Source organism: Coffea arabica, chromosome 8e, assembly GCF_036785885.1.
Source record: "Coffea arabica cultivar ET-39 chromosome 8e, Coffea Arabica ET-39 HiFi, whole genome shotgun sequence".
In the NCBI taxonomy this organism is placed as follows: domain Eukaryota; kingdom Viridiplantae; phylum Streptophyta; class Magnoliopsida; order Gentianales; family Rubiaceae; genus Coffea; species Coffea arabica.
In genome coordinates, this window is record NC_092324.1 from 39,690,120 (window position 1) to 39,715,238 (window position 25,119).

The 25,119-nt window shown below is 36.4% G+C and overlaps 4 protein-coding genes and 1 long non-coding RNA gene across 6 annotated transcripts; 2 read left to right on the forward strand and 3 right to left on the reverse strand.

Moving 5' to 3' along the window:
- Positions 1-6,020: 6,020 nt before the first annotated feature.
- Positions 6,021-12,629, forward strand: LOC113722518 (pentatricopeptide repeat-containing protein At4g20770-like). Of its 2 annotated transcripts, none has more exons than XM_072061307.1 (4): positions 6,021-9,357; positions 9,535-9,668; positions 11,427-11,490; positions 12,324-12,629. In XM_072061307.1, exon 1 carries the CDS (start codon positions 6,563-6,565, stop codon positions 8,918-8,920), a length of 2,358 nt encoding a protein of 785 aa, XP_071917408.1. In that variant the 5' UTR covers positions 6,021-6,562; the 3' UTR covers positions 8,921-9,357; positions 9,535-9,668; positions 11,427-11,490; positions 12,324-12,629. The 2 variants fall into 2 exon arrangements, with proteins under 2 accessions (XP_071917408.1, XP_071917409.1); XM_072061308.1 differs by having other exon boundaries at positions 6,021-9,303.
- Positions 11,977-14,174, reverse strand: LOC113722502 (F-box protein At5g49610-like). The gene is made up of 2 exons (XM_072061310.1): positions 13,590-14,174; positions 11,977-12,888 (listed from the first exon to the last, which is right to left on the reverse strand). Exons 1-2 carry the CDS (start codon positions 14,090-14,092, stop codon positions 12,309-12,311), a joined length of 1,083 nt encoding a protein of 360 aa, XP_071917411.1. The 5' UTR covers positions 14,093-14,174; the 3' UTR covers positions 11,977-12,308.
- Positions 14,175-15,702: 1,528 nt separating this feature from the next.
- Positions 15,703-17,062, reverse strand: LOC113722515 (early nodulin-like protein 15). The gene is made up of 2 exons (XM_072061311.1): positions 16,749-17,062; positions 15,703-16,183 (listed from the first exon to the last, which is right to left on the reverse strand). Exons 1-2 carry the CDS (start codon positions 16,936-16,938, stop codon positions 15,825-15,827), a joined length of 549 nt encoding a protein of 182 aa, XP_071917412.1. The 5' UTR covers positions 16,939-17,062; the 3' UTR covers positions 15,703-15,824.
- A 1,380-nt stretch (positions 17,063-18,442) lies between these two features.
- LOC113722528 (uncharacterized) lies at positions 18,443-19,819 on the forward strand. Its single transcript, XR_003456751.2, has 3 exons — positions 18,443-18,650; positions 18,762-18,923; positions 19,379-19,819. It is a non-coding gene; the product is annotated as an uncharacterized lncRNA (long non-coding RNA).
- Positions 19,820-20,988: 1,169 nt separating this feature from the next.
- On the reverse strand, positions 20,989-22,743 carry LOC113722527 (UDP-glycosyltransferase 73C3-like). The gene has a single exon (XM_072061309.1). The coding sequence runs from the start codon at positions 22,561-22,563 to the stop codon at positions 21,094-21,096; it is 1,470 nt and encodes a 489-aa protein (XP_071917410.1). The 5' UTR covers positions 22,564-22,743; the 3' UTR covers positions 20,989-21,093.
- Between the last annotated feature and the right edge of the window lie 2,376 nt (positions 22,744-25,119).

Consider the following 25,119-nt stretch of genomic DNA (forward strand, 5'->3'; position numbering starts at 1 on the left):
ACATTAGGCCCTCTGGATACAGTGGTTTTACTAGCCATTTTCTTCTTTACAACCCCACTTTTGGCAAGATTCTTTTCATCCTTTTTCCCAGCAAATGAGAATATGTGCAGAGGCAACTTTGAGGTAGGTTTGGTGCCATCAGCTTTCTTCTCGTCTTAATCAGATTTTTGGTTGTCTCCGCAGCATTTTCTTGGGTGATGCAATTTGCTGAATCACATCAGGCTCTCTGGATACAGTGATTTTACTAGCCATTTTCTTCTTTGCAACCCCATTTTTAGCAAGATTCTTTTCATCTTTTTTCCCAGCAAATGAGAATACGTGCAAGGCAACTTTGGGGTAGGTTTGGTGCCATCAGCTTTCTTCTTGTCTCAATCAGATTTTTGGTTGCCTCCGCAGTATCTTTCTTGGATGCACAAATATATTCATCTTCTATTGTTTCCCCCCTTCATTAACCATTCAGGCTCTTCATCATCATCAAACGTCCCCATAGTGTCCTTTACCTTACTAACACTTATAACTGTTCCTACCGTATCTGTGAGAACCTCGAAATATATATATATACCTCAGTGCATATTTCATTTGCATTTCTTATTCTTTAATAAATTCTAGCATTATTTTTTTATTATTTATTTGTTTTTAAATAAGTGGGAAAAAAATAATTTTTATGTGAAAAATAATATAATTGTGCTAAACTATTAAATTAATTGGTTTTGTTATACTAAATTAATAAATCTAGAGTTAAATTAATTTTATTCCTTAAAAATAAATTCTTTAAATTCCGATAGCTAGTTTAATCGTTAATAATGTAAAGGGTTATGAGGAACCTTAGTATTAAGATGCAATCGATAAATTTTAGACAAAATCGATACAAGTATACTAAGTATACTTAGGACGTGAAAATTCCCAATGATTAAATTTTCGCAAGGTTAGTATATAATTAGGCGTTTAAATCACAATTGGGATAATTTTTGGAATTAAGTTAGAATTGAGGACTTGAGTAGAAATTAGGAGGAGATGTGAAAAGACCGAAATACCCTCCACTATTTCGGAAAATTACCATGCAACCACACCAACACCCTCTCGGCCAACCTTATAACATAGCCATTTCCATTCGGCCGAACACACTTCACTTTCACCTCTCCAACACTCAACCTCTCTTCACTGCGAATCACCTCTCTCAAACACTCCACTTTATCTCAGCCTCGCACCACCACTCCACCTTACCTCGTGAGTATCGACCGTGAGAAGAGAGCTGCCTGCTGTATCCGAGAGTAAGAAAAAGAAAACCCCGAGCTGTAGTTTTTCTGTTCTGACCAAGGGAGCTAGAGGGAAGAAAGGAGAGAAACACTGCGTGAGTTCCTTCTGCATTTTCTTAACCTCAACCAGCTGCTGATCGTCACCATCTTCATCAGTTCCAACCGCAACTCCACAACTGCACCATCGAGTGCGTAAGCTGTCCGAGAGAGGAGGAAACTTGACAGCTTTTGTGCCATGCGTATAAGCTTCAGTTCGAGGTAAATCTTGGACTTAGACTGACTAACTACAAGTAGGTGAAGATGTTAAGGAGCTTGCATGTAATGTTTAAGCGTTCGGATGAGTAATTGAGGAAAGGAAAATTCTGATGTGCGCAGAAAGTGGGTTTGCCGAGACTTTAAGGGGATAATGCTGAGATTAATTCGTTTATCTCTTGACAATCTGAGCATGCAATTGTAATTAACTAAAAAAAAATATATGATTAAGACATGCATGTATTGTTTGTGCGTTCGGATGATGAGATTGATAGCTTAAGAAATCTGATTCGGAAGGAAATAGAAATTGCCGAGAGTTGATTAGGAAATGCAGACTTAATCTTGGTTAATTAAAGTAATCTGAGCTTGTAATTTCGATTAACCAACTAAACACTAGGTGATTAAGTCTTGCATGAGGATAGTTAGCTAGGTTAGGCAAGAAAAATAAAAATAAAATGAAACCAGCTTACATGCATGTTCATCTGAGGCTAGCTGGACAAATTTCTGGATTTTTGGGATGTTTGTAGTTGTTATTCGAATCTGATTTTGAACTAGAAATGTTAATTAGCTAGCCAAGTGTTTGCATGTCGAACTTGAGTACTTAAAACACTGTTTTATCCAAGGAAAAGTTGGATTGATGATCAATTAAGCTGCTGGAAAATTTGCTAGTAGCCGAGAGACTTGAATTGGAAATTTTAACTTGTTTCTGGAATTTTTGCTTGGAAGAAAATGGTTTAGAAATGCATGAAAAATGTGTATTTAAGCCGTGTAAGTGGTTTAGCTATGAAACATTTGATATGTTGGAAGATTGGACCAAAAATGTTGAAGTATAGATGCCGGAAAATTTCTAGTTTGGCTATTTGAGTAATTTTTACAAACATTAAAATTTTGATGAAATTAACTGCTGGAATTACTTGTTATTATTTATACTTGGTTGACAAAACCCTTGCGGTTTAGTCGATGGAACTGCTTGGAAGCCTTGCATTTATTTTGTTCAATTGTGATCTGATATGAGCCTGTTGGATACCAAGAGCTAATGATTGACGAAGCCTTGGTCATTTGTTTAAATTTTGATCAGAAATGAATCTGTTGAAATCTAGGGCTAATGATTGACGAAGCCCTAGTGAGATTTCTATTTGAAATGTGAGTTTGCTATATTGACAAATCTGAAATATTATGTGCTTGTGAATCGGAATCGTAAGAAATCCGTTTTGGTCCTGTGAACTTGAGAAAGTTTTAAGCAAGCTATTTCAATATATCTTCGCCCTAGTATCGAACGATAAAACTTGGTATTGTACATTAACGTTAGAAAGTCTTGTGTAGAAATTTTCTAAACTTTGCCGACTCGATATTTCTTCCTTTAGCTTAAACTAACCTTATTGCTTCTAGAAAACGACTTCACTAGTTTCTAAAACCCTAAGTCTTGTTTTACCTCCTTTTCTTTCCTTAAAATTTGTCCCTGTCTAGATGTCTAGAGGAAAATTGACAAAATACGAGATTTTAATAATTTTAACTAAAAAGCGTAGAAAACCTGCTCGGCAAGAAAACTTACTTTAAATAAAAAAAAAAAAGTACTAGTGGCACTTTGAGAAAGAAAAGTATTATAAAGAAAGCCATATGAAACAATTTACTACTTTTACAAAGTTTAATCCTAAGTGGATTGTCGAATTATTTCGAGGAAATAAACTAGTAATATACCAGATAACCTTTTATATTTATATACCTAGAATTTGAATAGAAAACTTATAGTTCTTAAAACTTGATTTTCTAGGATTTAGCGAGGACGCGGATTTCGATTCCCAACTTGACATCTGAGCTTCACTCTTGGTGAGTGTCCCTGCTTGTTTTATGACTATTTGGTTACAGTGCTTTCTTGACTCGATATATGATAATTGCAAAGTGGTTTTTGATCCATCGAAATGAGCAGTGTGTACTTTATCACACTAGCTGTTCGAGTGGTGACTTGTGCGAAATGTTTTCGTGAATCTCTCAAGTGTTGTGACGTTGTTGGGTAAATCCCTCGACTAGTCTGTGACGTCGTTGGGTAAATCCCTCGACTAGTCTGTGACGTCGTTGGGTGAATCTCTCGATTAGTTTATAAAAGGGTGTACTCGAGTATTACCACTATCATTTTTGGTGTGCGGGCCCGGGACAGGGGTATGAATGGAGGTAGGAACTGGTGTGAAGTGGCGTTCTACATGGATCGTAGGTAGTGAAAGTTGACGGAGGGTCAACTACGGAAAATTTTGATCAAGTTCGTGGAGAATGGCTCCTGAGAGCCCCTGTATCCTACATTGTGCTGTTATACGCTTTCCTAATCGTTTACTTTAGTTGAAATTAATATTTGCTACTTGCCTTATGTAATTGCATGTTTTGGGACACCACTGAGGTTTAGCTCACCCCACGTTATTTTGTTTTCCTTGACAGGTTCTGGCATATGAGAAAGGCCTGAAATCTACTTTACTTGTTATTAATGTATTTCGGATTAAACAATGTAGTTTTGTTTCGGGTTGCCACTTGAAGCTGGAAAAGTGTAAACCCTAGATTGGTTATGTGGCTTGTGTAAATTTGTTACTTAGCTTGTAAGAATGTATTTGGCTTGTATGAATTTGTTAAATGGGATTGTTTGACTTTATTCCGTGGTTTGTAACGCGTAAGGTATTTAAGAATCGACGAGTCGCTATCTAAAAGTGCTGTTGTCTCTGAAGTTAAGGTGGTCTTAGTTATTGGTCTATTTTGGAGGATCAATACTGTAATAATTTAGGCTATACTTCGGAAGGATTTGGGCTAGATCTCTTGCGTGAGTCCTGGCGAGAGTTAGGCAGACGGCTCGCCAACCCTCTGGTTCGCCTTAGGGGGAAGTGAGGTCGCCACAGTATCATTGTTTGTAGCAGCTGTGCCAGCAATTACCCTATCATTTTTATGCTCTTTTTCAAATAGCTCATCCCCACTGCAAGTATAAATTAGCATTGTTGGCAGCTTCCAATAAACTGCAGTCACCAATTTAATATCATCATTGTCTCTAATTAGTTGTAGGCCACCATCCAAGTCAATTGTTAGGGCACAAAACCAAAAACTAACTCTGGTTGCACGCTCATCTACTTTTTTAAACATTCTGCACAGGCTTATTATGGATAACTGATCTTCAACTCTTTCCTTGAAAATGGCTATGTGGGTTCTTGTGTAGTGGAGAGTTGGTTTTACTCTGAATCTCCCACCACAATGCATAAGTATGTCTACTTTTTTTCGTTTTTTTTTTAGTAATTTATCTTTCACAATTATACAAAAACCTAACACAACATAAGTACAACAAACAAGGTCATTTTAGGTGGGATTAGGGACCACATTTGACTACAATAGCTCTACTTTAACCCCATATTAAGATAAGCAACAGATAAGCATACAAATTTAACAATAAGTTAGTCTTGTGCCAATTACTCATTAAATAACTTGACAGTGACACTAATACTTCATGAAAGTTCCACTCAAGCAGAAATATTACTTACTTGAGTATTATTCGAACACAAACAAATCTGACATGGATTAGTCAACCAATCACAAAAGCCTACAAATTGACATCAAAAATAAAAATTGCAAATTCAAGCCATAGATGATACTCAGTACATTGAAAACATTGTCTTCATTAAATAATTAACTCACCATGGAATCTGAAATCAATAGATCATAATGAATAACCCAAAACCCTAATCGAAATAGATGAGAGATGACATACGCACCTATTTTTCTTTGATTTTTTCGTAGCAAATCTTCACTTCCTCTTGTTTCCCTTCAATCTTATTGTTTGATTGAGATAAATGCTGATCTCTCTCTCTCTCTGACACACACACACACAGGTTTTGTAACATAGTTATTAAAACCAACCCGGCAAGAGGATCGGGTTGGCAGATTAGTGGTTCAATTGGCGGGTCACGAGTTGAACTGTGGGTCACACTATATAATAAAAAAAATATAATATAATTAAATAAACATATAAATTATAAATAAGTACAGAAATTCTTAAATGTTAACAAGTCATAACCTATTCATATTTCATAATTCATGCATGCAAGTCATACCCATACGTGTTTCTTAGTTTATGAATTCATATTGATATTATACACAAATATAAATGATAAATATAAGTGTAAAGAAAGAAAGAAATCCTAATTCCCAAATCCCTTTTCAATTTTCTCATCTAATTGTCAAAAAGACGACAATGCCCATGCTGGTGTGGCTGGTCAAATTAAAAAATTAGGTAAAAAGGTTATTTCAGAAAAATTTTCAAAATCGATTGGATTCAAAAAAAACCACTAGATTTAGCGGGTGATCGGTTTGACCGTTTGAATCAAACATTTCAAAGCGAATCATTTGCAACTCCGATCTAATTGCTAAATCAATCAGGTTTCATGGCCGGTCCACCGATTTGACCGGTTCAACCGCCTAATTGGGCCGAATTTAATAACTATGGTTTGTAAGCCCTCTCTCTCTCTCTATCTCTCTCTATTTCTTCATTTGTTTTACTCAAATGAAACTGATGAATCTGCGCAGATTTTGATGTTTTGTATTAATTAAAACCATGAAATACCGGCACAGGGGTTTTTTTTTTTTTCTTTTTTGTAGAATAGCCATACCATACAAGGGGCATTTCTGTTTTTAATCCTGGAAACTACCTAAAATTTTCTTTGCCATCCCGATGATCAACTACTTGGAAGAAAAAAAAGAAGAGGAAGAATAGCTATACCATACAAGGGGCATTTCTGTTTTTAATCCTGGAAACTACCCAAAATCCTGGAAACTACCAGACGGACTTTCAGCAATCGTTTTTATTGTCCCGTCGACTACGCATTTGAGCTTCACGTGCTTTACCAAATTGTGAAGGAAGCAAGACATTCCTTTGCTTCCACCAGCTGATGCAGCAGGGCTGGCTCAATTATGAGACCAACTACCAGTATAGATTCTGCAACACTTCAGCTTGCTTTTTTTTTTTAAGTTTCTACTTGCATTGACAAGCTTGTAACTTGTACAATAAAATCTACTGGCCCCAAGGTGGCCTAATGAGAAATTCAGCACCAAGAATGCTAGCCAGAACCACCACCGCCACAGCTTACGTAGCTGACCTTTTGCAAAACTGCATCAATAACAAAGCCCACATTGCTGGGAAGATCCTTCATGCCCACATACTTCGTATTGGGGCCTTCGCAGATACTTTTCTTGCCAACCGCCTTGTCGAATTGTACTCAAAATGTGGTCAATTAGTTAGTGCTCGTTTGGTGTTTGATCGAATACCTCAGAGAAATATTTACTCTTGCAATGCAATGTTAAGTTGTTATTGTAAAGAGAACCAATTAGAGGATGCCCATGAACTTTTTGTTAGAATGCTCGAGAGGAATAGTGTGTCGTGGAACACGATGATTAGTGCGTTGGTTCGGAATGGTTATGAAAGAAGAAGTTTGGAGTTATATCAAATGATGAGGTTAGGTGGTTTTGAGCCGACCCGTTTCACGTTGGCTAGTGTTTTGAGTGCTTGTGGTGGCTTGGGGGAAAGAATGTGTGGAAAAGAGTGTCATGGAGTTGCTATTAAACTTGGTTTAGACACGAATGTGTATGTGGGGAATGCTTCGTTGGGGATGTATGCAAAGTGTGGGATGGTGGGGGATGCAGTTAAGGCTTTCTGGGACTTGACGGAGCCCAATGAGATCTCGTTCACTGCATTGATGGGAGGGCTAGTTGAGGCTGATCGAATTGAGGAGGCATTTGACATGTTTAAATTGATGCACAGGAATGGGATTAGAATTGATTCTGTTTCATTGTCTAGTGTTCTGGGTGTTTGTGCCAAAGGTGGGAGTGGGGACTTTGGAGCAATTAGCGATGATGATTGCGAACTACATATTGTACCAGGCAAACAAATTCATGGCCTTACTGTAAAACTTGGCTTTGAAAACAATCTTCATCTGAGCAATTCGTTGCTTGACATGTATGCCAAAAATGGAGATATGGACAGTGCTGAAATGGCTTTCGCTAATTTATCCGAGGTTAGTGTTGTTTCTTGGAACATTATGATAGGAGGGTATGGACAAAAAGACGAAAAAGAGAAAGCAATGCAATATATGGAATGGATGCAGAGTAGTGGTTTTGAACCTGATGATGTCACTCACATCAACATGCTTGTAGCTTGTATTAAGTGTGGGGATGTTAAAACTGCACGTATGATATTTGACAGGTTGGAACATCAGAGCTTAAGCTCATGGAATGCTTTACTCTCAGGATATACACAAAATGGCTACCATAGGGAAACAGTGAATCTTTTCGGAGAAATGCAATTTCAAAATGTGCAACCTGATCGAACTACATTGGCAATACTATTGAGTTCCTGTGCTGCATTAGGTCATTTGGAGACTGGAAGGCAAGCCCATGCCTGCTTGATAAAACCTGGATTCCATACTGACACTTATGTCGGTAGTGGACTTATTGGCATGTACTTGAAGTGTGGTAGGGTTGCTGGTGCAAAACATGTTTTTAATGGGGTTCATCTGTTAGACACTGTCTGTTGGAATTCTATGATAGCAGGGTTATCCTTCAATTCAATGGATGGAGAAGCTTTTAGTATTTTTATTGAAATGCTTAGAAAGGGAACATTGCCCACTGAATTCTCTTATGCCACTGTGTTGAGCTGTTGTGCAAAACTATCTTCTTTGTCCCAGGGGAAGCCAGTTCATGGTCTAATAGTGAAGGATGGATATGCAGATGATGTTTTTGTGGGCAGTGCACTTGTTGATATGTATTCTAAGTGTGGCAACATTTGTGAGGCCAGACAGTTTTTTAATTTGATGCCTTTCAAAAATACAGTTACTTGGAATGAGATGCTACATGGGTATGCACAGAATGGGTGTGGAGATGAAGCTGTTTGCGTTTATAGACAAATGATTCAATCAGGTGCCAGACCAGATGACATAACATTTGTTGCTGTTTTGACTGCGTGTAGCCATTCTGGATTGGTGGATCCTGGGATTACTATATTCAATTCAATGCAGAAAAAACATGGACTGGCACCACTTCCAGATCATTACACTTGCATAATTGATTCACTTGGTCGGGCTGGACGGTTTAATGAACTAGAATCAATCATTAATAAGATGCCATACAAAGATGACCCAGTGGTTTGGGAAGCTCTGCTTAGTTCTTGCAGGGTTCATAGTAATGTAAGCTTAGCAAGAAGAGCAGCAGATGAACTTTTCCGCCTAGACCAAAAGAATTCTGCTCCTTATGTACTTTTGGCCAATATGTATGCATCATTAGGAAGGTGGGATGACGCAAATGATGTTAGGAGCATGATGATCGAACAGCAAGTGCTTAAGGATCCAGGTTTTAGCTGGGTTGAACAGGCAAAGAGTGATGTGTGCAGACTTGGCTAAAATCTGTACTAAATGAGGAATCCGATGGTGCTACAATGCTGAATATCATGCTTCAGTTTAATATCTGCTTAAATTGCAGTCTGGCCTGACAGGATGCTCTTCTTTCTCATTTTAGGGTGTGGAATCTGAGTAGAAAGGAATGTAAGGGCTTAATGGTTTAACCCTTTCTATGAAGAACGATATTGCCTGAAATATCAAGGAAAATTACGAGTCATTGGCTCAGACACTTTCTTGAGAGTTATCAGTAGGATGCTTGTTGTATGTCAATTGATATAAAGTCCGCCCAAAAAGCTGTGTCATTATTTTTCTACATACAAGAAGGCACAGCAGAGCTCCGATTGACAATGACAACTGACGTCGAGAGAATAACAAAAGCCACTTTGGTATGTTTGACCCTCTGAGCACAAATCCCAAATTTTGCTTCATAAATGATTCAGGTACTTGTTCTGCTCCCGTAGCCATATTATGGTCTACCTACAGTTATGTATGAAGTGCTGAATTGAAGAATTTAGAGTTAAGACGGTCTGCAGTCTTTGGCATAAAGATTAGGGAATCCTAAAATCCTCTTCGCTGCTTTTCTTGAACTCTGATAGAATGTTTATTAATCTCTACAGGTAAAACAAGACTTGCATGTACAAGTAAAAGCTGTTGAAGCTGCTCATAAGGCGATGTAACTGTAATGGATACATGTCATTTAGTTTCCTACGTGGCAGAGTACTGCATACTCAGCTGTCTCATCCATTCTCTGGTATTATACTTGCTGCTTGAAAATCTTTATATCATATAAAGCTAATAATTAATTCATTAACGTTTTAGTTTCTTCTAATTCTGTTTTTTTGATGTGCTAATATCAGAAGTGGTTTGTCATTGGGTTTCTCCATATCAGCTGCTTGCGTATTACATTCTGAGATAGCTTCTGATTATAGCTTTTCTCCATTGCAATGACAGTTGTTAAGCATTGATTTAGGGGCATAAAGTTAAGCCAGGGTCCTGGGATAAACTTTTTATAGATACATGTGTATGGTTGATCTATCGATGTTTTTGTTCAATCTATTGGCAATTGCATTTTCCTGTCTAAAAGAGAAATCTCCAGATGCTGGTTGCAATACCTTAGTTGGTATTGTTAATTTGTGATAGAAATTATGTATTCTCAAGCATTTAGAGATTAGAAAAGATTTAATAGTGTTTGAACAAGCAAGTGTATATAGCTCTCTGGGTGCATCTACTAGATATAAGGGGAACTTCTTTCCTGCTACAAATAGTACGCCGGGCAGTATTTTAGCTTATGATTTTCGTCTTTGACTAACTGATGGGGTTTGTCAAAAGAGAATCATTGAATACTATTACCGATAAAAAAAATAATAATAATACTAGTTGCTGTAAAAACAAAAATAAAATCATTCCCAGCATCTTATACCCAACCTAATGAGCTGAAGCTGTAACATCTCTTGTCCATAACAGCATGCAACTCTCTCAATAAACGACTGCTGCTGGGATATTTTATTTTAAATGCCTTGTATTATCTCCAAATTCTAGCTACATCTTCTTTCTGTCTATGGATGATACTACATTTCATGTCTGTAGTACATATTCTTCTCTTTGGTTTCTGAGCATTTAAAGTGTCACCCTCCCTCAATTGAGAAACCATGCAAGATCTTTTGTCAATTGATGTGGTCTGTCCCAAGTTGCTTTTAGCATGGCCTGACATTGGTTAGGTTAATGAAGTTATATCTCACAAATTGCGTTGGTGCAAGCCGCTGCAGCCTATTACATTTTAATCATCTGACACTCTGTTTAAGTCACTATATATGCAGGACATACATAATTAAGTTTTTTCTGTTAAGAACCTACTTTTGTGAGATTCTAACCAAGTTTTTCTAATTATCAAATTGTTTTTGTTGGTGGATAACAAATTAGAGCTTTTCTAGATCTAACTTGTAATTCAAGTAGCTGTTCAATCTGTGTCAATTGCATGCTTGTTAAGTGAAGGCATCTGGTGTTTCATGGAGATCATAAGTGAGAGTGGGCTTCAGTTGATGCGCAATTAGCACTATGGACTAAATTCCTGGTCTTGTTTCCTATTAATCTATCAGCTTGGTCTGCTTCGTGTAGTCTATGTTTTATTTACTTGTACCAGTGACATAGCGAGTACAGTGCCTTGCCTCAACATTTATACTTCGGCTGGTGTGTCATCTGAAATGGTTTGCATATAGAAAGGATCTCCTGTTGTTGAGGTTCCATTATTTTTCATTTCTTCTTTGAACTGTTATTGTTTGTTTCATCTTTTATGTTGTTTAATTTTTGCTGAAAGGAATTGATAAAGGGTTTACGGTGTCATGGTTGGCGTGCAGTATGAGAGATTACTACCATTAATATTGTAGATTTAACAACTGTAGCAGTTACAAGAAAGAATTATTGGCAACATGTTACAAACAGAAGACTTTTAAAATGAATGTTTTGCCTATGTTAAGCAATGTGCTCTAACGTTTTTGTTTCTTGTATTTAGGTGAAATTGTCTTGAGGTGACGTATGATTGTTTGTTGGCAAAACCTGATGATTTCCAATGCTGGGTTAGTCCAATGATTCTTTCCACTACCAGTTAAGATGTGCTAAAGAAAGACAAAAATGCTGAAGTTTTAATTGTGGCTTTCATACTTTTTAGTCAATAATCTGTTCAATTTTGTGCTGAACTATAAATAGGAGAGGCAAGTCAGCTATATCGTGCCTGCCTGAACCTGCTAAGAAGATAAAGTTCTAAATTTTGAAATTTTAACCAGTGGCAAAAGTAAATTGCATTTCCTTTCGTTTCCAAATGGACTTCTAGGAAAATAAATCTATAGCTTTTATTGGACACTGTTTTCCATTTGTTTTCAGTGTTATTGTGATCACTCCAAGTTGTAACTTATGCTTCAAAAAGTTGACTTAGGGCACACTTAACCTAGTAGCATTATTCACAAAGTTTCAATGGATATGTAGTGTTTCAGCCTAAAATGTATAAGAATAAAATGATGCATGGAAAAAATTTCAGAGGCCTTTTCACCATTTGAGCCAAACTAAAGCAAACAAAACTGTTAGTGCTTTTATTAATACTATAACAACTAACATGACAAACAATTGTGCTATGATCATTGTATGTATAAAGAATTGTGATGTTGGCACTTCACTTTTGTTACTGGTACTTCACTCTTTCTGTGATAGTTTCGAAATGAAGAAGTGAAGTTCCACTAACAAAAGGTGGAGTAAGTAACAACATCCCCTCTGCAAAAGAAATATATAAATGTTCCAAATGTGAAAAGGCAAAAACAAGATTTATGGCAAGTAAATGCCTAACACGACAACCTGCAGACAGACTTGATCTCTTGTTATCTCACACATTATACTTTGACAATCATCGACCTCTCAGGTTGACAGGCTCCAAATCAGACCGGAATGGGAAAACATCAGCAGCAAAACAGAGGCCATCAAGCAGCTCAATCTCATTGTAACTAGAATCTTGCAGCTTGTAGAATATCATTTTTCTGAAGGCCTTCAGAAGAGCTACATCTGCATTGTAGAAACCTGCTGGGGAGGGAAATGATACCTCCTTTGCAAGCAAATCAATATTCACTTCTTTTATCAATTTCCATCTGGGATGTTTCCGGTCTAAAACACCCCATAAGTGTATATGCCCTTCCGGTGTTTTGCAAATGAATCCAAGTTTTCCTTGATACTCTACAAGTTGCTTGCATGAGTACTCGCAATTCTTGCATACAAGCTCAGGCAATGGAAAGGTGTGGTAAGTTTCTTGTTCATGATTGAAGGCAAGGACGTTATCATCAGTTGTGAGCCAGTATATCAATCCACTTGCATAAACAGACTGGTTATTGTCAAACATTTCCCCATGTGGCAACAAGATGTCCTCTGCTCTCCTCCATGACCATCTCTCTGAGTCAAAAATCTCGCAGTGGTAATTATAGAAATCCGGTCGCCTAAAACGTGGGAAATTGAAAGAAACCATGAGAATATGTAATCATTTTAGTTGATTACTGTGAGTGATGCATGAATTCTGATAGAGACTGAAAAAGTTACAAAACTTTTAAAGAGAGGGAAGAACAAAAATTTGCAGCTCATAGCTTATTTGCACAAGGAAGTTTATCTGGAAATAGATATCAACAACATCATCAGAGTATCACTTGGTTGTTGGAAGGAATATAAGGATTATTAGTTGTTGGAAATTTTGTGACTTAAATAGATAATGCAAGCAAATCTTCCCAATGTTGTTATTTTTCATAAAATTTGACAGTTAACATATGGGAAAAAAAAAGTTATTTCACTATCCTAAAGCAAAGTGATATATGTGTTTCAAAATAATTAACGTTAAGGAAGTTAATCAGTAATGCTTGATATTTTTTCAATGGGCAGCTTAATTTCAGAAAAGCAACAAACAATCGAAAAATATTTTATCGAACGAAATCTAAGAATGAGCTGCTGAATTCATTGAAGTTTTTCAGAACTTCTATTATCTAGTCTGCTAAGGGGACAATTTTATTTTCTCTGACCCATGTACTTGACAGTTTGTCAATTACTAGTCAAATTCCTCCAAAAAAAAAAAAAATCCTAGTCAATCAACAGTAACAGATTATTAACATTAGTGCGACAGAAAAAATGGAAAAAAATCATCAATACTTACGAAACTTGTGGCCGTGAAATCCTGATAATTTTGTACCATAAAGGGTTGGAACGTAGCACCACCAAAGCAACTTTTAGAGTTGTTAGTCGCAACTTTGGATTAGGTAAATTTTGCCATTGCTGTGTACTAGGTTTGTACACGTAGTATCGATATTCTTTACCTTTTCGTCTCACACAACACAAAATTCCTTGCTTCGAAGAAGCTTGAATATTCATATCATCAGCCGGAGTTGGGGTTGATATTCTGATGCAGGTTTGATCATGCCCTTCTGGTGGCTGAGAATTGAACGACACAAACCGGAATTGATGCCGGTTTGCAACAAGATTTTGAATCAAGTAGCCATAGACATTGGAGGTATTTTTGCAGTAGCTAGGCATGAAATTTGACTCGTAAACAAGTCGATTCCAATCTTTGGATACCAATTTGCAAGTATCCAATGTGTTTAGTGAGGCTCGAGCAAGGATTTCGAATATTAAATCGGAATAAAGATTTGAAAAATCCATAATTGCAATGCCAAAGAACTTTTTCCCTGCCAGAATAGCCTGATTATTGACGGTATTTATAGACTTGAGAAGCAGAAACTTCAAGTTAAAGTAATAATAGACTATCTGCTAATTATTCCTTTTGCAGCCTTAGACCCCGCTTACGGTAATTTATATGGGTAGACTAGGTTCAATTGTTGTGTTTGTGTTTGTGTTTGTGTTTGTGTGTGTTTTCCTTTTATTCTTTTTTTTTTTTTTTGTTTGAATCCACTTTGGAATGGGATCAATTATTTTCCAAGTTAGAAACGCTATAAGCTTGAATCCACTTTTATTACTTTTGTTTTATCCCAAGTTATTCCTAACCGCCGTAAGTTTCCCAAGTTATTCCCAAGCTAACCCACTTTGCATATTACCAAATACACAAATATGTGAATTTGTGTCAATTAGTATTACTGAGCAACAATTTTATATTTACCACTCTTTACGATTAACAATTTTATATTTATCACTCTTTAAGGAATTGCCTGTCTTTGTACATTTGTCTCGTAATGCACTCTAACACGTTATTATGATTATTAGTGTTTAATTTGTTCTTGGAAAATAGCCTCTCTTTTTTTATCCTCTCACCCCTCTCCGCACTCCTCCCCCAACTGTCAAGCAGCCCTACCTTAACCTCTCTTACCCTAACTACTGGATTCTACCTTAACTCCCCTCGCCTTGACTACTTCAAATCCTGAACCTAGTTGTGAGTGGAAAGGATTCTAAGAGTTCTGAGTCTTCTGACTCTCAACTATCATTATTATTCTATCATGTATATGATTCGAATTCTAACTTTAGTAGCGAGAAAGACTTCAAGTGTCCTACCTTGGCTACTGAATAGTTCTATTGAACTACATTATTATTGGGAATAGTGAATTGAATGAATCTTTGAGGCAAAATAATACATGTTGATCGCTCAAATATGTCCCGTGTGAATGGTCCAGCGGTAGCACCTCCAACTGCTATTCCTCCGAGCACATATCGTCCTTGGGCCGGGCTGGGTCGCAGGGGATTAGTTGGGCCCCGTAAAAATTGATCCGGACACCCTTGTGTTGAAAAAAAAAAAAAAAAAGATCGCTCAAATATGGATCACTATATCTGTAGCCGATTTGGGCCATCAATCTCCAATTGGAAATATCATTCCCAGTCAATAGAGTGGTTGTATTTCCCTTAGAAGCCATTTATTTGTTCTTGCACTATCTGTTCAGATAATTGGTTTTTTAGGTAATCTATATAGCAATTTTTGTTCAAAAGCACACGTGAGATAAAACAGGTAATTATATTTAACCCCTCGTATGAGGGATTTTCTGGTCAGAGAAAAGAGAAGGTTTTTTTTTTCGGGTGTAAGTATTATTACCATTAATCACAAGAATTGCCAAATTCGAACTATTCCATATTTGATAACAGTGCCAAATAGCAGTATTACCATTCATATTCCTCTGTCATCTAGATTTTCTGCCCAATATTAAAATTTCAAATAGTCAAATGAGTTGCAATTTTCACTTGCCCAAACAAATTTTATATTAATTCCTTAAAGATATACAAAAAGAATTAGAATGGACAAATTGAAAAAGAAATTGAATATCAGGATATTGCCAAACTAATAATATTTCACTCGAATCAAGTGACAGAGCCACAATTCAATCAAAGAATTTCCCAACCCCAAAATGCAAAAAATAAAGAAAGGACAAAAAGGTTCTCAAATCAAATCAAATCAAAACATTCCCCAAAAAAGCACAGCCCCCAAAGCAACCATAAACAAGCTGCCTTTGAACCTTGAAGCAGAGCTAGTAGGAGCCACAGCTGGACCTTGAAGAAATTCCTCCGCAGGAGAAGGAGCTGGAGAGATGAATATTCTGGTATGCCTTTCAGATATAACCACCACAAGCAATTTCTGGCCCTTTTCACAATGCCCCTGAGCTCCACTGATGAAATAGTATGGTCCAGAATGGTCTAGCTTAATTTTGGTATTCCCATCATTGTGTGCTTCAATTGGACTTGATGTGTTGCAGGTCACATAATCCTTCTTGTTCACCAGTAAAACAGAGTCTTTTGTCCCGTCATAATTCCATACTGCACCAAATTAAAAGAAAAAAATGAATATGATGGGAAAAAAAGAAAAGTACAGCAGGGGTTCCTATCCTTTTCTTTCTTTTTCAAAAAAAATTCAGTCTTTAATAAAAATCAGCAGGATAAAAATTCAATAAAACTACAAAAAGGGATGTTTTCTCTTTGTTTTTTTTGCCAAAAAGGAATTTCAGTGTTGATAAATCAATATGACTAAAAAATAAGTAGAGTTGGGGTTGGTTTCTTTCTTTTTTTTTTGTAAAATAGTCTTAATAAAAACCTATAGGATAAAATATTCGATAAAACTACAAAAAAAAAAATGCATGCTTCTATTGCCTTTTTTGTCACACAGGAATTTCAGTGTTCATGAGAATCGAATAAAACGACAAAAGGGCTGTTTTTCTTTGTGCAATAGTAATATTACACAGCAATAAAAAATTCAAAACGATATAAAATTTCAGTGTCAATAGATCCAGATCCGTAGGATGAGAAGTTGAATAAAACCATGGAAAGGGATGTGTCTTTATACTTTTAATATCTCAAGGAATTTGAAGAGAAATTGATTAATTACCTAGAGAATCACCAATGACGAAACGTGCTTTTTGAGACCAGTTGTTGAGATGATCTGATTTGGAAGAAGGGATTTTCCAGGAATCTGGCTTGCCACCAACAAGAAGGTCTCTGTCAGCTTCAGAGAAGCTGAAGAAGAAGAAGCAGAGGAGACAAGAACCGACTAGTATAGTTGATGATGAAGAAGCCATTCTCAGAGTTCCTTTTTACTACTGCAGAAAAACACGCACAACACACACTAAAAGAGACACAGCGAGAGATAGGGAGAAAGAAAGATGATTTTCTGAGGCAGATGGAGATGGCTGTGGTTGGGGCGGGGAGGGGCATCTGTTTAAATAGAGGAGAAGGAAATCTAGCCGTTAGGAGGATTGTGGAGTTTGCAGTCTTTTGTCGGTTTTGGGTAACGGTAAAATTTGCAATAATTCATTTCTCGGTTTTCAGGACATAACGGTAAGAAGTTGGATGGACGATTACCGATTTTGCTGCACTTTGCAATAAAGATGAAGAATAAAAAATTTGAAGCATGCTTGCCAAATTATGTGGTAAGATAAAATATTGAAAATGTCCTATTTGACAAAGAGAAATGTTATTTGTACTCGATGTTTTGTTATTTACACTCATACTATTTGTTTTATCAGATAGTTTAATAAATGAAAACTACATAATTAAAATGATATTGGGAGTGTGATTAATAAAAATGAAAGTATAAATATTTTAACGAAACACGTTAGTATTGTTTTTGCACGCTTCTTGTAGCGTTTTACATGGCACTAGAATATTCTAATTACATCATCAAGCAAAGCAATATCTGGGTTTTGAAGTTAATTTAATACACTAAATGAGACGAGGTGTATAAAAGGTTAAGAAAAGGTTAATGAGGAAGGATATTGTAATTAACGTATTCTTGGGTAGGTTAGTGGATTATTTTGAGGTCATCTTGTTTTCATCAGTTGCTCCATCAATCATTAAGGCTAATGATATTAGCAGCTCTTAGCTAAGGCATTTCATAATAAAAATTTTTAAAATATGATATATGTGAACGAAAAAGATAATTGAAATTGTGTAAAAGGAATATTTACTAAAAAACATAAAAATTTTTCTCCAAAAAATCATAATCCAAATAAGGTCTTAACTTTTAAAGGCTGCACACATCTGGATAGAGATTTCTTGTGTATAAAATACAAAGCTTCTGTTATATCAAATCTAATCTAAACTACTACAAAAGTGAGAGTTTGCAATTGGAAGCTCAGATTTCATCCCCTTATTTCTGTGGACTATGGTGTAATTTCATTTTGTTAGAGTAGGGGATTACGGGTAGGGATTTGGTTCCTTTTCAACGAATTCTCTCTCTATTTCTTATACATGATATGTGCTTTTACTAGAAAGCAAAGGAGTATGATCATTTTAAATTTGACTAATCTTAACTCTTATTTTATTAAATAAAGACACATATTACATATTTAGATACACATTGTAGAAAAATGGAGAGAGAATCCACTATGCAGTGGAGCCAAATCCCTACTGGTGGGTGTCAATGTTTTGTGTGTGTTAGGCAAGGGAGCAGTGGGGATGACTTTTGTATTTGTGTCCAATTACGATTTTGCCCCCAAGTTCATCTCTCAAGCTTTTTCCACCCAGCCACGCTGTCTCCTCCTCCTTATCTTGTGCATTTCTTTCTATTAATCAGGTCCTCTCTTTCCCAAAAGTATAGTAATTTTTTAAATGAAATCATATCTAAAAGTCTAATTTTTGATATATATAAGATAAAAAAATAATTAAAAGTGTAAAACTTTCTTTTAGGGAAAAATGGCTTTTCAAACAAGGCCTAGTGTCCATCTGTTCTCTTTCTTAGATTGTCTTTTATTGTGTAGATATACCATAAACTCAAGTAATCGTCCGTGTGGTAATTAATTTCGTTTCTACTACCTTTGTTGATGAAATGGACTTTTTTATGCTTTCCTTTTCTTGGGGTTTTGGTTGGATTTGTCATTGTATTTGGGCTCCTTGTGTGCAGGTACGTTTTACTAGAATATGGTGCCGAGATGGATGAATGAAAGCTTCGAAATCAGCTTGCATTTTCTCCCCCCTTAGGAAGATGATTAAGTAGCAGGAGTCTGTCATGTGGCCGCCACTAACCCGCAGGCAACAACGTAATCTTGTGTTTTGATCAGTAAAGGTATTAAACGAGCTCCTTCCCTATCTTGTCTCAATTTGACAGAATTTAGGAAAGTGGAAACAATCAAGTAAATTGATTGAAGTTTCCAACTTTTTCCTGGCATTCTGCTTCGTTAAGTAAGAATAAATGGATTGATCGTTGAGGTCAAATAAGATTCTTGCAACGTTGTTATGAGATGTTATCTAAATTGGGTAAAAAATTTGGAGCTTTATTCTACTTCTATGTTGCTTCAGTTATGATTATTTTAGGTAGGATTAAATTATGAATTCACAGACATGGCTGGAGAAAGGGTTAGAACATTAACTCCATGACTGGCTTAATGTGGATAAACCCATATTGGTGATGTATTATTTTTAGAAAATTTAAGTGGTAAGAGTATGTCATATGGGGGGAATTATCATGTGTATGTTCTTCTCTCATATTATATAGCTGATAATTAGCTATTGTTGCTCCAGGAAAGGGGCCTCAGAAGAAGGCTGCAATAGGGAAAATAGTGTAATGTGAGGAAGATCAAGAGACATCCTAAGTAAGCAAAAGGCTTGAAAATTACTCGTTGGCAACAAATGGAGAAAGTGATTGAATTGATTAAAGAATTACTCACGTATATAATCTGATAGGGGCATGGAATCAGTTGGATGTGAATGTAGGAGAGAAGATCGAACTGATTAGTAAGTTACATGGATATCATGATTAAAGTTTCAGTATGTAAAGGTGACAGCTATTCGGTAGTATTCAAATTTGAGTTAGTTTTGAAAGCTACAATAAGTACACTATCAATTGGTTTCATTATATAAACGAATGTTATTGCTATGAAATTTATACTACTATTTTCAGCCTTGTAATAACTAGCTTCAATTTCATATTGGTTCAATGAAGTTCATCAAACCCTGGAAACATTTTTCCAAGCAGTCCTGGTGCTTGAACTTTTTGCATCATTCTGTGACAATGTTATTAAAGGTTTTTTTTTTTTTTTGGGTGGGGTGGGTGGGGTTGGGGGAGGGGGGAGGGGGAAGGAGTGAGAAGTTAGAGTCGAATTAAGAAATTTGCATAGGCTTACCAGTTGGCCTGTGGCTATAGGTACTATTACCAAGAGAATATCATTGTTAAAGAGATGGCTGGGATGGTTGTCCTTTGTAGTGGCAAGCATTAAACAAGCACAATAGACAAGAATCTACGAGATTGGTTCTACTTTTAAATTCACTTGATTTTAAGCTTTTAAAAAGAATATAACTCCAATCAGATTTGGTGAACATCAGTTTCATTACAGTATAGTGAAACCACTTGAAGTGAAGTGAGGTAGAAGCACTTAACTTTTAATACCTTCTCCTGACTTGCAGTTGAATGGGATTTCAGTTGAATTTTTATTGGTGGTTGATGAGTTCTGAGATTTTAACTTAACTTGTCTTGGTACTGATCTCAGAAGGAATCACCGAATTAGAGAATTTGCCAAATGGGATGCTGACATTATAATGTAAAAAGAAGAGGGTTGAATTACTATGGACGATGAGTTGCAAAAGTTTACCATAGAAGATTAGATTGCCATATTGGTCAAACTCTAATTCAAAATGTTCACTAAGAAACATCCCAGCAGAGGGCCACCTAATCCACTTACTCATCCTCTAAGATTTGCTCCTGCTTCTATCAATTTGGATTTCCACACTTTCTAGTAATTCAGCAACAGTATAATATGTTCCAGTCTTTGATCGAGGTTAGACGACTTGATCAGCAAGGTGTTGGATGGAAAATTCTGAACTAGTTTATTTAGTTAAATGGAAGTTTGAGGAGAGAAAATGACTAATATTGAGGAGAAGTAAGAAGGAGAACTAAAGCATGGACTGATGGTTCATATCCTTTTTAGCATAGTAAGCAGTACTTGCAGGAAATCGTTTTCTAATATGGACTGATGGTCCAAAATGGCTTTGCCTGTGAGTCCCTACTGTTGTAAGACAGTTGTTTTTCCCAATCATTTCCACTTTAGTACCTTGTCAACATCCATCTGCACCTGGAAAATGTCCAAGAAAGAATATAAAGCAACATAGATTGCAAAAATGTAACTAATTGAGAATGGAAAATGAGTGCATGTTCTGCAGCTTGTGTCATTTCTGTGGATCAAAATATGGTTGTTCCAAATTTCATCCCTTGAAATGAGATTGGATTGTTGCTTTGTTCGCTATGCTAGCTGCATAATATCTTGTATTAGCAGTTCAATGTTGAGGTCAGACGATCCCCCTTTTTCCACTGCCATCTTGGCCATCTCCCCTACTTGTTTCGCTCTTTTCCTTCTTTCTTTTCCATCCATTCCCCCGTCCATTACCTTGCTGATGGCCTTGTGGATTTCATGCCTTCTAACACTTACTCCGGACTTCTCTTCCTCTCCCAGGTGCCTTACAGCTTTAGCTCCGACACTGGCTCCAATGTCCAAGATTTGAACCACTAGCCTCTCATTGAAAAACTGCTCAGAAAACAAAGGCCATGTAATCATCGGCACACCAGCAGAAACTGCTTCAAGGGTTGAGTTCCAACCGCAGTGTGTTAAGAATCCGCCAATAGCTGGATGAGATAAGATTAGTACCTGAGGGGCCCACCCTCGTATCAGAAGGCCTCTCCCTTTTGTTCTTTCCTCGAACCCATCTTCTGCAATCCACCTCTCTGTCTCTTCTTTCTTTTCTTCTTTTACAACTAATATAAACGGATGATTGGATTCTTCCAGTCCTAACGCAAGCTCTGTGAACTGCTGAAGAGCGAGGCGGCCGAGACTCCCAAGACATGCATATATTACACTCCCTGGCTGCCTCGAGTCCAGCCATTTCAAGCACAAGTCTTCATCGAAAGAGCCAGCTTCACTTCCTCTCTGAATTTTATACAAGTTTTCCTTGTTGCTCATTGATAAAGGTCCAATGCACCAAACTTTACCCCCCTTCACTTTTCGGAATTCATGTACATATCTTTGTTCCATTTCCTCAAAGCTGTTGACAACCATCCCATATGCTTCTACTTGAGCTGCTTCCACCCGCTCTCGAATACCTTTCAGATCTGCCACGGAGCTGCCCGGATTAAACGCTCCTGGAAGCTGAGCTCTAGTAAATTCAATCTTGTCCGGCATATTAGGCACAACAAAAGGCTGCCCCTCAGAGATGCCCTCGTAAATTCTAGTCATCTGCAAATTATGAATGCACAGTTGAGTAAAACAACTCATGCCGTCGAAAGAAATCCATGGAATCCGGAATCTACGAGCTGTTTGCGCCGTCCAGGCAACATATTTATCACAGATGATGCAGCATGGACTTGGCTTAATTAGCTCTTCAATCATCTTTTCAACTGGCTGCTGCAGCATATCAATTGCTTTGAAGAAGTTCCTTACTAAGTCGTAGGACGGTAGATTATCTAGACTCTCACATCCCCGGGGCAATCCAACCTCCTCACATGGAAATGGGACTTGAAGAAGTCGAATGGGGAGTCCGGACGCAGCTACACGATCGATTCCTGCATTGAAACGGCCGGCGTTCTTGACTGTGGTAATGATAGTTGCTGTCACACCATGCCCTGCCAACACTTTGGCCATGTCAATCATGGGAATTATGTGTCCTGGTGACAACAGAGGTATCAACACCAAGTTCAACTGTTCCCTCTCTGAAGGCATTTTGTCTTTCAATACTTTCCTTGAGTGATTCGTGAAGAATCAGAAAATCAATACTTAAATGCTGTTCTTGTTTACGCTACAATATCTAGGGAAAGTCATTCAAGGATGTGCCTCGCATTTTGTTAAATAAATTTCTTGTCCTTTACTTTTAAATTATTAATTTTACATTTTTTATAAATTTAAATTAATAAAATTTGATCCCACCATAAGTTTTTGATCACTTTTAGACGTGAAATCACTATATCACCCACGTGCAATCATTTTTTATATACAGAAGGGTCAGACCTTACTTTTTAGTAGCAAAAATGAATATGGATCGAATCAAATTTCACCTTTTTAAGGAAAAAATGAATATAGTTCACATTAGATCTTACGTTTTAGGGGAAAAAAATGAATATGGATTGAATTATTTATTTAACTATAAATGAGATTTAGTCTTTTTGCCTCTAAAAAAAATTAATCATGTATAGATCAGGTGATGGTTTCAAGGGAAAAAGTGGTTAAAAATCTAAGTTGGGACTAAATTTTGCTGATTTAATTTTATAAAATAAAAAAATTTATTTTACGAAATATGATGGATCTATTCATGCACGGCACTGGATCAGGATTTAAATCATTTCTTACTGTTATCACATTGACATACGTAAGTGCTGACCTTAGTTCTCATAAAGAGGGCCATTATTGGCATGTGCGTTGTGCAGTTAGTTGTCATTATTGTGTTGACTTTTTGTGGGAAATGCAGAATTACAAGAACGTGAATGCTTTCGTTTCCCATGAGAATGTCTTTCTCATCTTGCATGAAGAATTATAACTTTACACGTCTCTTTTCTCAGGAAATGACGAAACCGCAGGCTATATTGCCACACAAAGGCCATTGCTTCAATGATTTTATATGTTTGTACGTGAGAAATGACAAATCCAGTGGATAAGGGAGCATAAGATGAAAAAAAAAAATGAGAGATTTTGAATTCAAGAACTCATTCATTTATATTTTAAATATTTTAAAAAAATAGAGAAAGACAATTCTGGCACTTCAACACCACATGCAAACAATCTTTTGATTTTGTTTTCGAATGTAATTAGTAATCCCTATGATTTATTCCAAATGTGGATATGAAATTAATTGACAGTTTGCCTTAAGCTTCTATTTCGATCAAACATGGATTTCACTATTTGCAAATTTTAAAAAGTTTTGGATTTCTATTTTCAATTCAATCCAATTGGGCATATATCAACTTGGTCCTATACGAGAAACCTTTCATTCAACACACAATAGAATTGCCATGTGGGAAAAAACAAAGCAGCTGAAAACGATTAATTCCTATTTTCTTGGTACTAATTGCACACAGGTAAATTTACAGTAGTGTAATCAAGCAAGCTAGTAAGGATTATACAAAGTACAATTTCTAAAAGGGAGCTGATGTTGGTACTCCCAAGTTTGTTAACAGCACACCCTTAACTTTTTTTAATCATATGAAAAAACAAAGATATTAGCTCCAATTAGGAATACAGGAGAAAATGGAGCGGAGGTGCAATTAAAGAAGATATTGGGGGATTGCACGTCTCATGTGCTTAAATCTCATAAAAATATAGAAGAAAAAAATTAAATCAAGCAATTAATTGTAGTAATTGATTAATGAATCTCTTAAGGAGGAAAAATAGAAAAAAAAAACACTCGGACATTGAAATAGAACTCCAGTAAAATTAGTGTATTCAACAATTAGTAAGCATAGAAATCTTAATGCAAGAGATAGGAAAAAAATTTGCATGAGAGGACGGAGAAGGAGATTTTTTTTTTTTTTTTTATCGATTGTAATTTGTAGCTCAGTAGTTATGTGATATTAGCGATTAAAGTTTAAGTGATAATATTTCAAGTGTGATGCTAGTGATTGAGTTGAAGTGATAAACATTGGTGAAGAGTTACTTAAAATGGTAGAAAAAGAATTTTGAAAAATAACAACTGATTAATTATGCCAGACCATCTGCCCCCGTTTTATTATGGTAAAATGATGAATTTTATATTTTCGTCAAATCATCATCAAGCACGGACAAGAATTATGTCATCTATATCTTTTACACGCAACCAAGATTGAGGTGGAGTTAAATTTTTATAAAAACTGAAAAGTTAAGTTTCGTGGCTCGGGCCCATAACACTGAAATGGGTCCCATTTGGTAATTGGGATTTGGGAGTCGGGGCAGCGATCTAATTGGTACCGAATTGGATTTGGAAGTTGGGGAAGGGGTCTGGTTGGCTGCTTAATCTATTCTATATTGCTGTCCTAGGTGACATTTTTTTTGAAAAAAAAACTCTTCCACCGGTCGCTGTATCCTTTTATCTCAATTGTTAGGTTTAGAATTTGAATCGTGAAGGATTTAGCATTTCATTTTCATTTTCAGGAAGGATTTAGCAATGAAATCGTGTCATCAATAATAAATAAGATCACGTGGAAATCTTTTGTGTTCCAAATCAAGTTGAACAATTATAATCTGAAACAAGGTAGTAATAGATTTATAGTGACTAGATGGTTCCACTGTGATTTTGGGAGGAAACGCATT

Excerpts from the sequence above, each read along its gene's own strand:
- LOC113722518 (XM_072061307.1), top strand. The coding sequence starts at position 6,563 with ATGAGAAATTCAGCACCAAGAATGCTAGCCAGAACCACCACCGCCACA.
- LOC113722502 (XM_072061310.1), bottom strand. The coding sequence starts at position 14,092 with ATGGATTTTTCAAATCTTTATTCCGATTTAATATTCGAAATCCTTGCT. Across the intron at positions 12,889-13,589 it reads ATTTCACGGCCACAAGTTTC|GCGACCGGATTTCTATAATT; the intron begins GTAAGTATTGAT and ends CCCACGTTTTAG.
- LOC113722515 (XM_072061311.1), bottom strand. The coding sequence starts at position 16,938 with ATGGCTTCTTCATCATCAACTATACTAGTCGGTTCTTGTCTCCTCTGC. Across the intron at positions 16,184-16,748 it reads CGTCATTGGTGATTCTCTAG|TATGGAATTATGACGGGACA; the intron begins GTAATTAATCAA and ends AATTTGGTGCAG.
- LOC113722527 (XM_072061309.1), bottom strand. The coding sequence starts at position 22,563 with ATGCCTTCAGAGAGGGAACAGTTGAACTTGGTGTTGATACCTCTGTTG.